The 13,082-nt window shown below is 35.3% G+C and overlaps 1 protein-coding gene across 1 annotated transcript in view; it reads right to left on the reverse strand.

Moving 5' to 3' along the window:
* Positions 1–10,778, reverse strand: part of LOC149801022 (putative E3 ubiquitin-protein ligase HERC1) — a 263,061-nt gene extending 252,283 nt beyond the window's left edge. The window contains exons 1-4 of the mRNA XM_089955047.1: positions 10,678–10,778; positions 4,431–5,350; positions 1,753–1,851; positions 1,053–1,268 (exon numbers count right to left, since the gene is read on the reverse strand). Of these exons, the coding sequence (XP_089811173.1) occupies positions 1,053–1,268; positions 1,753–1,851; positions 4,431–5,339 (1,224 nt within the window). The 5' untranslated portion in view covers positions 5,340–5,350; positions 10,678–10,778. The remainder of the gene's footprint in view (positions 1–1,052; positions 1,269–1,752; positions 1,852–4,430; positions 5,351–10,677) is intronic.
* Between the last annotated feature and the right edge of the window lie 2,304 nt (positions 10,779–13,082).

Below are 13,082 nucleotides of genomic sequence, written 5' to 3' on the forward strand. Positions count from 1 at the left end.
TTGACATCTGTCTCCTGCAATAAGTCTTTTAGCTGTGTTCAGTTTTAATTTGACAGGATTTATTTACTTAAATTACTCGTTAGAATTAAAAAGTACTCATTGTCTTTAGGACGAAATCACTATTTGGGAATTATTGGGAAATCATTCAAGGTCATCCTGGATTATATTATTATGATACATCAAGACTTTTAGTATACTAGCACATTCAAGGATAATGGCACATCAGCACATTTGAGATTGGAATTTAATTCATTCAGAACACTACACTTCTGGACTTGTGATAGAACTTTAAGTATCATTAGGGATTTATTTCATAATACTGTAAATTTCTATTAAATTTTTCACTTCCTATAGCAGGCAATAAATTTTCTGTTGAATTTTACTTAACTTGTTGGTTTAACATTTTTTCTGTAAGGCCAATGAGACAAAACAGTATAATTAAGAGAAACAAAGAAACTTCATATTGTTACATAAGCAACCACCAGGTATGGGCAAAAAACCACTTGAATTCTGCATCCTGCCAAATTATTATATTATATACGAGTGGAATAAAAAATGAATGGAGAAGGAATACAAATGAAATGCAAAAAGAACACAAATAAAAAGATAAAGGCAATAGGAAAGAAACGAAGAACTCAAAGTCAAAATGCAAAAGACGAATGATAAATGAAAATTAAATGAAACATGAATGATTTTATATATGTATTTCAAAATATATATTTGTGTATTATGGGATATCATCAAATTTCCATGGCTGAAAGTCATTCTGTATGATACTCGAGGCTCAGATCCAATTAATTCTGACAAGCAATTTTTCTCTACTTACAAGCCATGGAATTTTTCTAATAACTGCTACTGATATGATGACATCATCACCTGTAGTTGTATCTCTGCAGTTTTCATTTGAACAAACAAAACAAAATAAAATTTGCAGACAAATATTGTACAAAATAAAACTTAATCAAATGGAACAATGACCAGTTAGGTGGAAGGACAAACACTAACACTACATAATCAAATCCATAAAAAAATTAATAGTACCCAGTACATACCACAGGGCAATTGCTGAAAGCTGTTGTAAGTTTTGGGGTAAGTATTTTTTCCTGATTTCCCTCTGCTAGCTGATGGCTGCTATTGCTTCCCCAGACATAAGCCTCACTGGTTTCCGATACCATCAGACCAGAGCTGGTATTGAAACGCCCACTATTATTGTCATTTTTGTCCAGCTGGGTACAAGTGCTGCAGTAATCATTGGCAAGGTGGTACAGCTACAGCAGAGACAAAAAGGTGTACAAATTCATTCAAGCATACGAGATACAAGTTCACACAAGCCTACTAGATACAAGTCACATAACTCTGCTACCTGTAATACTGTAAATTGCTCTATTAATAATTTGCCCACTTCCATAAAGAATGATGCTGGTTGAAGGCTAGGTTTATAAATCTGACTTTCTGCAAAAGGTCAAATTATACCAGCTTTTTAATCTCCTTAGCATAATTGTTCCACATGCTTACAAAGACAGACCTTTCTGAGCAGTCATACTGAACAAACTTTATACATATATAACTTTTTATCTTATTACAAACAGACATTAGCATACAAATCAAAAAATAGAGTTTGCTTGCTTAAAATTTGCGTCATTTAATGCAATCTTGTAGTCCAACTCCTGATAATCTGCCTTTAAGTAAAATTTAGCTTAACTATATGTTGGTTCTTCTGGAGGGAATATATTCCTGTTAAGATGAAATTACCTGTTCCAGAATGCACAATGCAGCTTCATAGGATGAAATAAATCCATGTGGATCAACATGAGACTGCCTCTCATTATTGAACACCATACTCTGGAATCCCTAAAATGAAGATATGTAGTCTGTATGCTTGTGATTAACTTTAATCACATTAAATTAAAAAATAAACAAGCCATCATAAATAAGAAGCAAACTAAAAATAAAAAATACAGTAATCCTTTGATATAATGAATTTTATAAAACCACATTAATATCATACTGTCTTATACATAAGCATTTTATACGTACAGTACAGCTGTAGTGCAATATTTCATTACTCACTGTTGAAGGAAATTACTTTTCCTCACCTCAGACTCATTCAGAATCTTTTATATATTAGAACATTTAAATTCAATGAGCTTCTAAGACTGCTAAATCAAAAATGAAAAAAAATCTTGTAGTTGCACCATTAAACTCTTGTATGCAATTACATAAATAAACAAGGAAGCAGTTACATCTCTCTTGGTCAAACAATCAATCAATATAGCTGCCTTTTATCATGCTATTTTGTGGTTCAAACACTAATGAGTATTGAGACACAAACAAAACCAAAATTGGAAAATCTGATTATAACAGTTTGCCCTCTCTCTATTTCATTGTCAGAAAAAAAAATTCATTCTTTACTCCAAGAGCAAACAATATTTTCTAAATGACATAAATGTTCTTTCCATTTCTTATTAAATAAATCCCTTTCAATCTCCTTCGCAAATGGAAACAGACACACAGAATTTTATTTTCAAAAGTATTAGAATGTCATCGTGAAAATTTGATAGACACTTGCTGATTCATCCTTTCTGAGCACATGATCTCTGCCTCAATCTCTTGCATACATACTCAACAGTGCTATATAAAATTCTGTCTAAAACTAAGCTTAAAAAGAAGTCAGACTGAAATCATGTCTTGATTTTATACACAAGGTCTTCACAAATGATGTTCATTGCCACTCATTACACAACGGCTTTTTTGTTTTGTAAAATTGTCATCAACAGTCACCAACAAAATATATAAAATCATTTAGAAACTGCTTTTACAAGCAGATACCAGTAATTTATACCAATAATGACATTTCCACTTATATCTGCATTACTTATGTCAACAAACCCCCTATGCCTACAAAAAGCAAGTTCCCAGGCCCATAGGCTATTGTTACTACCAAATTTATGACTTTTTCATTTCCCTATAAATAGCTTCATCACTGAATAGCCTCAGTAAGATGATTACATTTTGTAGTTTCAGTCAGACCAAGACCTAGACCAATTTATTTACCTGAGGCATGTAAGTATCAACTATACATCCACATAATACTGGTAAAAATGAATATGGCAATGAACTGTTTAGTCACACATGCTGGTTGACAATGGGATATAGTTCAAGGACTACTATCTTTTATACATGTGTTTTCTAGAAGGATGTGACAGATTAATGAATTTTCTAACATGTAAACTGTATACTCAAATTCATAGGTTTTTAAAACACATGTACTTAATGCATTATGATTTTATTATGCAAAAGTAAAAAAATGTAAGTTGTCAATATACAAGTGTATTACATACTGGTTTTGTCTTCATTTTATCAACTTTCCATTGTTTATTTTCTCAAGGTATAAGTCCTACTAACTGCCTTACAAATTTCATTTTACATACTGGTCAAGAGAAATATGCTTTTTCACACGCCCCATCTCAACATCTTATGCTGACAATATTACCTCAGGCCAAAGTATGTCAAGATAAACACGTATGACTATATTATAATAGTACGAAAGTATGATTTTTTTTTTGCATAACTCAATATGAGCAAAATGACCGGATAGTCACAATGCACATGCCAGATCTTGATTTAAATATCAATCCATGGGTTTAATGAAAAAGATAATAGGAATTTGATCATTAAATTACTCTTTAAATCCAAGATGAGATAAAATGATGAAGCAACACTACAATCACTATTTCACATAAGACAACTGTTCAAAATTATTAAAGACTGCTATGCCATATTCTGCAAGAGCACACAAATGAGGACAAAAACTTGCGCACATAGTAAATACATATTGGAAATGGTGTTTCAGTATAAATGGCATCATAAGTCTTTAAATAAAGGTGACCTGACAACAATCATCAGGCGGACACTTTCTATATTTGGCCTAGGTCTGTTATTTCTAAGACAGTCAACTCTAGGTGCAATAACTCCTTACCATCTATACTATCAAAAACTACATGGAAAAAAATTAAAAAACTCAAGAAATCTATGAATGAAACACTTTTTAAACAGGAAACTATGACACCAGCTGCAAATAATAACAATATAAATATTACTACTACTGTACTACTACTACTAATAATAATAATGACATTCAGTGCAAGGTATTTTTTCAATAACCAAGTCTGAAAGGAAAATCTGGATACAGAAGTCACCCTTGCACAAAGGCCAGTTGGACCTTTCCCTTGTTGGCTGCTATTGACAGGTTTAACTGTACCAATATTTACATCTATGTATTAATATTAATGCAGCTCATCAACCTTCCATTAGGTGTAAACCTAAATTAACCAACTGCATCAATCTCACCTGAAACATGGCTAATAAATGCCTTTCATTTGTAATAAACATTTTAACAGACTGCCAATTTTTCCCAATAAAGCACTTACAGCAGAGTTCATCATCTTTGTTACAATGCTGCAGAAGAGATCCCATTTAATCTTGTCAGTGACACTAGCATCATCTCCCTCTGGCTTTGATCTGGCCCTTGAAGCTGTGACCAACGACAGTTCAATCCACTCCAACAAATATCGCAATGACCCTCGTTGGGCTGCCAAGGCAAGCATTAGCTCTGAAGCAAGACGGCGTCCTGTAACATCAGCACATGAACCTGGTGCCGAAACTGTCTTCAGGAATCGTGTAACCTCATTTAATGAGTCTACTCCAAGGGATGTTAATTTTGATTCACTGGCAAGAGAAAGGGGTGGCAATGATGACACAATGTCTAATGCAGTGTTCAAAACATTATTACATACAGATATTGTTCCAGTTTGACTAGCTAGGATCCAGTTCTGTTTTAGCAATGAAAACATAAAACTTAGACCAGTTTTGATACCCAGTTCAACTAAAGCCTCATTTCCACTTTTTGTCTTTGGCTGAGTACTTTTTTTCTCACTTTCATTCTGATTGATATCAGTGTGGCCAGCACCTGTTTGTACATGTGAATGATGTATGGTGGATGTGGCACGATAAATCCTATTAAGAATTGCAAGTCGTTTTTGGAGTGTTTCAGCCAAAACAGAGCCCGAGGACACAATCTTGGCTAGGTCAAGCTGACTACAAAGAAAAGTATCTCGAAGGTGCTCCTGTTCATCAGCAGTGGGAATTTCATGCTCAAAATCAGGAATTGTTGGTCCCCGGAGATAAATTGCTTGAGGGGCATTGGAAGACACCTCTTTGTTAGCTACCAGTTTTCCATACAATTCCTCCAGACCCGATGGTAAAGAAATGGCTTCACAATTCTCTTGGGCCCATCCTGAGTTGAAGTGATCTGAGAACTTAGTCACAATGCCAGCCATGTCCTAGTCACCTGGAATGCAAAGAAAAATGACTGATCATGGGGGAGGAAATGCAAATTATACTAATTTCAAATTTATGCACATGACAGCTTACACTGAAATTAATAAAATAGAAGGGATTAAATAATATATATCTACCAGCTGAAAGAATTTTCCTCCTCTCCTTTATAGGCATCATTATCATTTTCATTCATTGCATCCATCTGCTTGCAATGATTCTATGTAGCTAATATCTGTACAATCTTAAATGGAAGATTAGTTTATTCATGAATGCATTTGGCAGCATGATCCAATGCACCCTCATCACTAGTCTGCTACCCCTGGTTTCTACCTACAAAAATATATTTTAGTGTAATACAAAAAAACTTGAGGTAACAGTCTATTTCCAGGCATACAAATTCACAAAAACTCCCACCAGAGTCATGTTACTATAACCAATTCTTTTTCTGGATATAACAGCTTCACTTGACAGATGAAGCTCTAACGTTGTAGAAATAATCTCTAAATTTCAAATGTATATAAAGAACATTTTAAAGATAACAACTGAGTGGTACTTTTATGATCATTCAGTGGGCAACAAATGTAGTACATGTAGTTCACTTGTAACCAAACCATAAATTGTCAATAAGATTTGTAGAATTCGCAAAGTGAATTAGTGCATTCATTACCTCATGAATGCAAAACAAATAACATTCAGTCCCTAACTTTTCAAATCTCAACATAATTCCAAGTGGAAAACTAGATTCATGACTATAAGAATGCTACAAAGTAGCATGCCCCAATACTTTTATTTATTTAGTCAAAAGACCTTACTGTGGATTTTTCATTTAAACATCTTTTGACCAACTGATGAGATACAAATTTACTGAGACTCCTTGACATCAATAAAATAAAATTCTTGAGCATGGAATACAAGATTTTGTTTTCTGGGTGCTTACAATAAACTTTGCAGATTTTTCAGTCAATTTTTGTAGCCACCCTGCCAAAAACTTCCCAATAAAAACAGCTATAAATGATCAGAAGATGGCAACACATATTTTTAAAAATGAAATACATTACCCTAAATTGGTACCTTGCCATTTGTTGCTCTCCATCACTTGCTACACAAACAATTAGTAAGGGCATATTACAGTGGTGGCTACCTCAGCCAATCAGATGCATGTAAACTTGATCATTTTTATTTTGTCCCACGGATGAATTTGTAAGTTTCTGAGGATGCATCCTTTATTTTACACACCACATAATACATTCTTATCTTTGGTGTTGACACTGTTTCAATCAGTTTCAGTAACTGCAGACAGGATATGTACACTAGGCACATATTTCATTTTTTTGCTTTGAATTGAACTACTATGCCTTCTGACTAAATCTCACTGGCAGAATGTTGACCACTTTTATTACTTCTTACTTGCTGTTTGTGCAGTGATGAAGTGAACACAACAGATGGCCAGGTACCCGTTTAAAGTGTACATAAATGTGGCCATATTGGTGACTTAATTGATTTTAAATGATGATGATGATGTTTGTCCATCAGTGTCATTGAGGGCCATTTAATGTCATCGATTCACTGGGAGTGGGTCCAGAGATGGCTGATCAGTCCAAACCGGGCCCGGAAGAGTCTGTTGCAGTATGTACATGGATGTACAGGTCACTGACTGGGAGTTGCAGAACTGCTGTTCCTGGATTTGCGCAGATCACTTTTTTCAGCTGCATCCATCAGTCTTTTCTGCTCAAAGGCTGCCACACCAGCATTGACTTGACTTTGCCAAGCAGATCAGTTAGCAGTGACACTCTCCAAGCTGTCAGGATCAATGCCTAGGTTCTTCAGCGAAGCCTTGAGGGTGTCCTTGTACCTCTTTTTTTGACCACCATGAGATCTCTTGCCTTAGTGTAGCTCTCCACAGAAGACCTTCTTAGGTAGGCATTCTACCAGCATGTAGACAACATGGCCAGCCCATCGGAGTTATGCCTTGCACAGCATGGTGTGGATACTTGCCATGCCGGCCTTAGTGAGCACCTCTGTCTTCAGTACCTTGTCCTGCCATCTGATTTTCTGTAGTTTTCTCATGGAGCTCATATGGAAGTGGTTCAGTTTTTTAACATGGCAGCTATACATAGTCCATGTCTCGCAAGCATAGAGGGTGGGGAGAACAACTGCTGAGTAGACTTTGAGTTTGGTGGCAAGCTTGATGCCTCTCCTATCCTTGTTATGAGTATAAAGCACCAGCTTTGGACTTACCATCTCTACCAGCATGACAGAGGATCTGCATCAGCCAGCTCCTGGAGAAGATTACCTGGTTCCATCCATCACTGTCAATGACCAGAAGCTCAAAAATATAGACAGGTTCACATACCTCGGCAGCACCCTCTCACAAGCAGTCCAAACAGACAATGAGGTCAACACCAGGATTACCAAAGCCAGCATAGCATTTGGCAGACTTTGTTCAAATGTCTGATTTTAAATAGCATAATACCAAAGGCTGTTCTACAATTTAATACTAATAAAGTTCTACTAAAGTCTCTTCTTTTCTAATTGCTGAGTGATCTGCACTTTAGTTGTTACCGCAAAACTTCCAAAGGAAAATTATCTTACAATGGCAACTGGGCACTGAACTGGGTCAAAAAAAGTGGATGGGTCTAATCATTGCCAGATCAGGGGGTAGTACAAAAATGTGTTTTCCAATACAGCAAACTTTCATAGTGACATCATAACATATGCCATCTCCAAAAATCCAGTTCACTCACACCTCTCTGACATTCTTGTCAAATAAAGTCCATATACTTTAAGATTGATTTCAATGGACATATATGTATGTGTAATAAAATTCCCCAAAAATTTCACCTGTATTTTATATAGTCAGTATCATATGGCTGAATGACCTGTACAATTTATATTGTTAACCGCCCAGTTTCAGTGAACAACCTGTTTTGATGACAATTGCTTCACACAAGCATACTGCCTAACCAGTTGTTACTGGAAACCATTCATTTATGTGTTGAAAAAATAAACTCCTCTGTGATGTCATTCATCATAACATAACTGGAAAATGTGAATAAAACTGGGGAGTTCAATAAATATTTTCCATACCACATAACTGTCAACTCTCACACTGGGAGAAAAACCCTCCCTGATTTTTAGGATCATTTCATGCCTACCTACCAATCTCATAGTATCTCCCAATTTTTTGCAGAGAACTCCTGATTATTATATCTGTCGATTTTCATTTCTCAAAACAAATCCTGCATAAATAGATATACTGTATGCAATGCACAAAACCCATGTTCTGTTTTATCAACTTTGAATAATGTTGTGACGAACTAATATCACACTATAAAATAATGTTGGGTTTTCATCTTAAGTAAATAGTGTGTGATTTGGATTTTTAATGTAGCTTGAACGATTTTTCAGTCATATCGCTACGATGTCTGCATTGTGGCAGATTATAGTGATGCCTTGCACTGAGGCACCATGTCACAGACATGTAGTATGATGTCCCACCCAATTACATTATCCTGACACCAAGCCGACCAGTCCTAACACTAACCTCTTAATGCTGAGTGCCAAGCAAGGCAGCTGTTAGTACCATTTTTGTAAGTCTTTGGTATTACTTGGCCGGGGATCAAACCCACGACCTCCCACATCCAAGGCAGATGCTCTAACCACTAAGCCACCAGAGCGGTTTGAAGAATAACATAATTTCAACCTGTTTATGACTCATCATAAAGGTATATCATAACAAATGTTGGGGGAGGGGATTTGGAAAAAAATTACAAAGTCCTCTGAAGTACTGGAAACAAAGAAAAAGTCAATTTATTATTGAAGCTGAATGTTCACAAAACATAAATATAATCATATGTAAGAAACTGGCAAATTTCAGCATGAAATAAGGTAAGGTCAAGAATCTGCAAAATATGACCAATAGACCAAGATTAAAAATGGTGGATGTTGCATGTGTTTAAATGCTACCTATGATTTTATTTGAAACCTTTAATAAAGATGAGTTTAGTTTTTAATTCTGCACAAAACATTCAGTTGCAAGAGTAACATGTAATTTCAACATCTATAGGACTCAGGAATATAGTATTTCACACAAACATGTCAAGGGGGCACTTTAGTCCTGTAACGTAAAACACATCACCCAATATTTTTGTCTGTGGGTGGTGCTGATGGGTCTTACTGTCTAACTAACGGCACTGTGTAGCATGTTTTGATGTTGACTAACAGTATAACAAAAGTCAAATTTTCAGAAATATCACACACAACTCGCAACCAATAACGACGCTTTTCTACAAAGTAATGTTTTTGTCAGACTTTACTTACCCAATGTCTTTTCTCTAATAAATTCAAAATTCTCACAAAAGAAATGGTCCTGTTTTCAAGTTTAGTTGGCCTACATTTTGGGTTAAGTTGAAATATTATTCTTTAAAGAAATGAATAAAAATATATTATGCCTATTGGAACTGTAAAGCAACATTTTGTTTTGTTGAATAAACATATCCGCCACATGAACCTACTTAAACCTACTTTGGCATACCTCAACTACCGTCGCATTACAATAAATTCAAATGTATGTCAACAGAACATGATTATGAGTCCATTTGCTTGTGTCATATGTTCATTCCGCCAGGATAAAGACAGCACAGTAAGTATATTAATTACACATAAATTAGTGGAAGAGTGTCGACATATGCTGCCAAATGTGTGAGATATTCTTGAAACTTCTGACTACTTGTTCCGATGTCATTAACACTGGAACAAGCTATACAAGCCCGTTATTTGGATAACATCTACTATGTCTTACATGGTAGGACTAGGGGGCACTTGATAACACTTGATAACATGGCACAGAAGGGTTTCAGAACTACCTGGAACCTAGAAAAAGTCTATTTATTCTTATATCTGAATATTCACATTACATTCCGATATAATCATACGTACTAAATATGCAAATTTCAGCTTAAGATAACGTGAGGTCGAAATTTTGCAAAAAAGTGACCCAAAGCAAACATTTAAAACTGTTAAAATGTTTGAATGTTTCGGGTGAATTTATTTGAAAATATATGATGAACACGAGTTCATTTTTGAATTCAGCACACTAGACTTGTGCAGAAAACACTCAATTTGTATTTATTCTAAAATTCTGAAAGAAAACAAAATCTCATGTCGCTATTATCAGGGTGGACGTCTTAAATTGTACTAAGAACTATCCAGTCTACCAATAGATTTCGACTGGAAGACGCTACGAAAATATATATAGTCTTACAACTGATATTTTTTAACAAATATGACTCATTCAGTTCCTTACTTCTTTTATATATCAACTGTATGAATAAATACCTTTTTTAACTTATTTTTTTTTAAGTCAGCTAAAAAAAATAAATGTGAACACTATTTTTGCCGTTTCATTTTCTTTCGTCTGCAGAACCTGGTCCCAAAGCACTTTATTGATGCAGATCAAGGTCAGGTATAATTAACATTTAAAAGTTCCGGAATATCTTAACTGTGCTTGCTATAGCCGGAAACAGTTTTGATTCGATACATTAGAAACAGGCTGTACATTTCTCATATTTAAGTTAAATAAATTAAGGATTGGCCGTAAAAATATATGTCTACCATAGCTAAGTATTAGACTTCTCCGGTCCACCTAAAACCAGTAAAATACAGTAGTGGAGATGAAATACAAAATATTGTTTAAAGCAATTAAAGTAATGGAGCAACAAATAATAAATCTAAAAACACATTTGTTTCTACAGTTTGTTGTTATTTTTGATTTTGTTGTTGCTGTTGTTGTTGTTTCTTGCATACATTAAGAGGAAAATTTATGGTATAAAGTAATGGAACACCAGTAGAATTTATAGTAAGGAATACGATAATATGGTAACAAATATAAAAGCAACGTAAAGTCTTGGAACTAGGCATAATTATATGAATTTATTTATTTGTTTCCATATTCAGTTTGTCTTATTGTTTTTATTTTTCTAAATTTTGATCCCAAATATTTATTTATTTTAATGGGAAGTAAATACACTAACATATCGTGGAATTAAAGGAAGGGAAAATATGCATTATGCATGAACAATACTGAGATTATGGCTGTTGAATTATATATTGTTCAATTTGCTTTTCTTATTGGTGATGTTCCTCTGTTGGAATTAACACAAATGACTGCCCTGTTGAAAAGTAACAGAACAATAACATACAGAATGGTATTTACTCTTATATAGTAGGAATCATAAATGACATATATCAGTAGTTAAGTGGGATACTATAGGGACAATGGGACTTAGCATTAAAAAGACCCCTGGGACAATATAGGGACAATGGAAATTTAACATGGAGAAAAATCGTGGGTCACTTTAGGGACAATGGGAATTTAACATAGAGTTTGGGACTGTCTAGGGACAATGGGAATTTAACATGGGAATAGAGTTTGGACTTGTCTAGGGACAAGGGGAATTGAACATGGGGGAATAAAGTGTGGGTCTATCTAGGGACTAGGGAAATTTAACATATGGAAATTGAACATGGTGGGTCTGTATAGCGTCAAGGGGAATTGAATATGGTGGGATTGTCTAGGGACAATGATGGTAGAGGGTCAAACACAACAAAGACAGAAACATACATACACTAGTACAAGCGTGAGATTTATATGTAAAGCATTACCAAGACCTGAAATCTTGCTGGGGTGTTCAAAAATTTGCATAATTGTAATGATGCTATAAATAGCTATAATCAAGGAAATGCTCAACGACAAAATGGATGTGACTAAAAGTAACGCTAAAATGACGAAATTGTCCCAGAATTTAAAGGAAAATAAACATATCCCTGAAAATTAAGTTACAATGGTTTAGACTAAAATGGATAAAATTAGTAACTACTTACAATATCAACTTCTGTGACGATCGTGGATAAATACCTATGTATCGATAATCAGCTGAAATTCCTATGAAATCCCACTATCTATTTATAGCTCCAACTTGTGGGTTTTTCCTTTGGAAAATCCCACTATCCTTTTATAGCCTCAGCCTGAGTGACGTTCCTGTTTATGAATTCTAGTATATATGTATAGCTACAAAATGTGGAAATCCCCAAGTCGATATTTATAGTCTCAAAATTTCCAGCGTCAGTGACGTCACTGTACTGAACACTAGGGGATAAATGGCAACAGTGTTGCAAGTGGCTGACCTGAATACGCGCTACTGTAGGTAGGTAGGTAGAGTGTATCTGATAGGGATAAAGTGAGTTTTATAGGGACAAACAGAGACCAATACACACACACACACACAACATACGCGCGCAGACTCACACACACACACTCACACACACACACACAGAGGGAAGAGGAAAAAACAAACCCCAAAATATACTATCCACACTCGGGAGGAAGAAAAAAAACAACCAAATATACGATCTACACAACGTACGCGAACACACACACACACACACACACAACATACGCGCGCAGACTCACACACACACACACACACACACACAGAGGGAAGAGGAAAAAACAAACCCCAAATATACTATCCACACTCGGGAGGAAGAAAAAAAACAACCAAATATACGATCTACACAACGTACGCGAACAAACACACACACACACACACACACACACACACACAAGATACGCGCGCAGACTCACACACACACACACACACACACACACACACACACAGAGGGAAGAGTAAAAAACAAACCCCAAATATACTATCCACACTCGGGAGGAAGAAAAAAAAACA

The sequence above is a fragment of the Sinohyriopsis cumingii genome, chromosome 4 (assembly GCF_028554795.1).
Source record: "Sinohyriopsis cumingii isolate HCF-2022 chromosome 4, ASM2855479v2, whole genome shotgun sequence".
In the NCBI taxonomy this organism is placed as follows: domain Eukaryota; kingdom Metazoa; phylum Mollusca; class Bivalvia; order Unionida; family Unionidae; genus Sinohyriopsis; species Sinohyriopsis cumingii.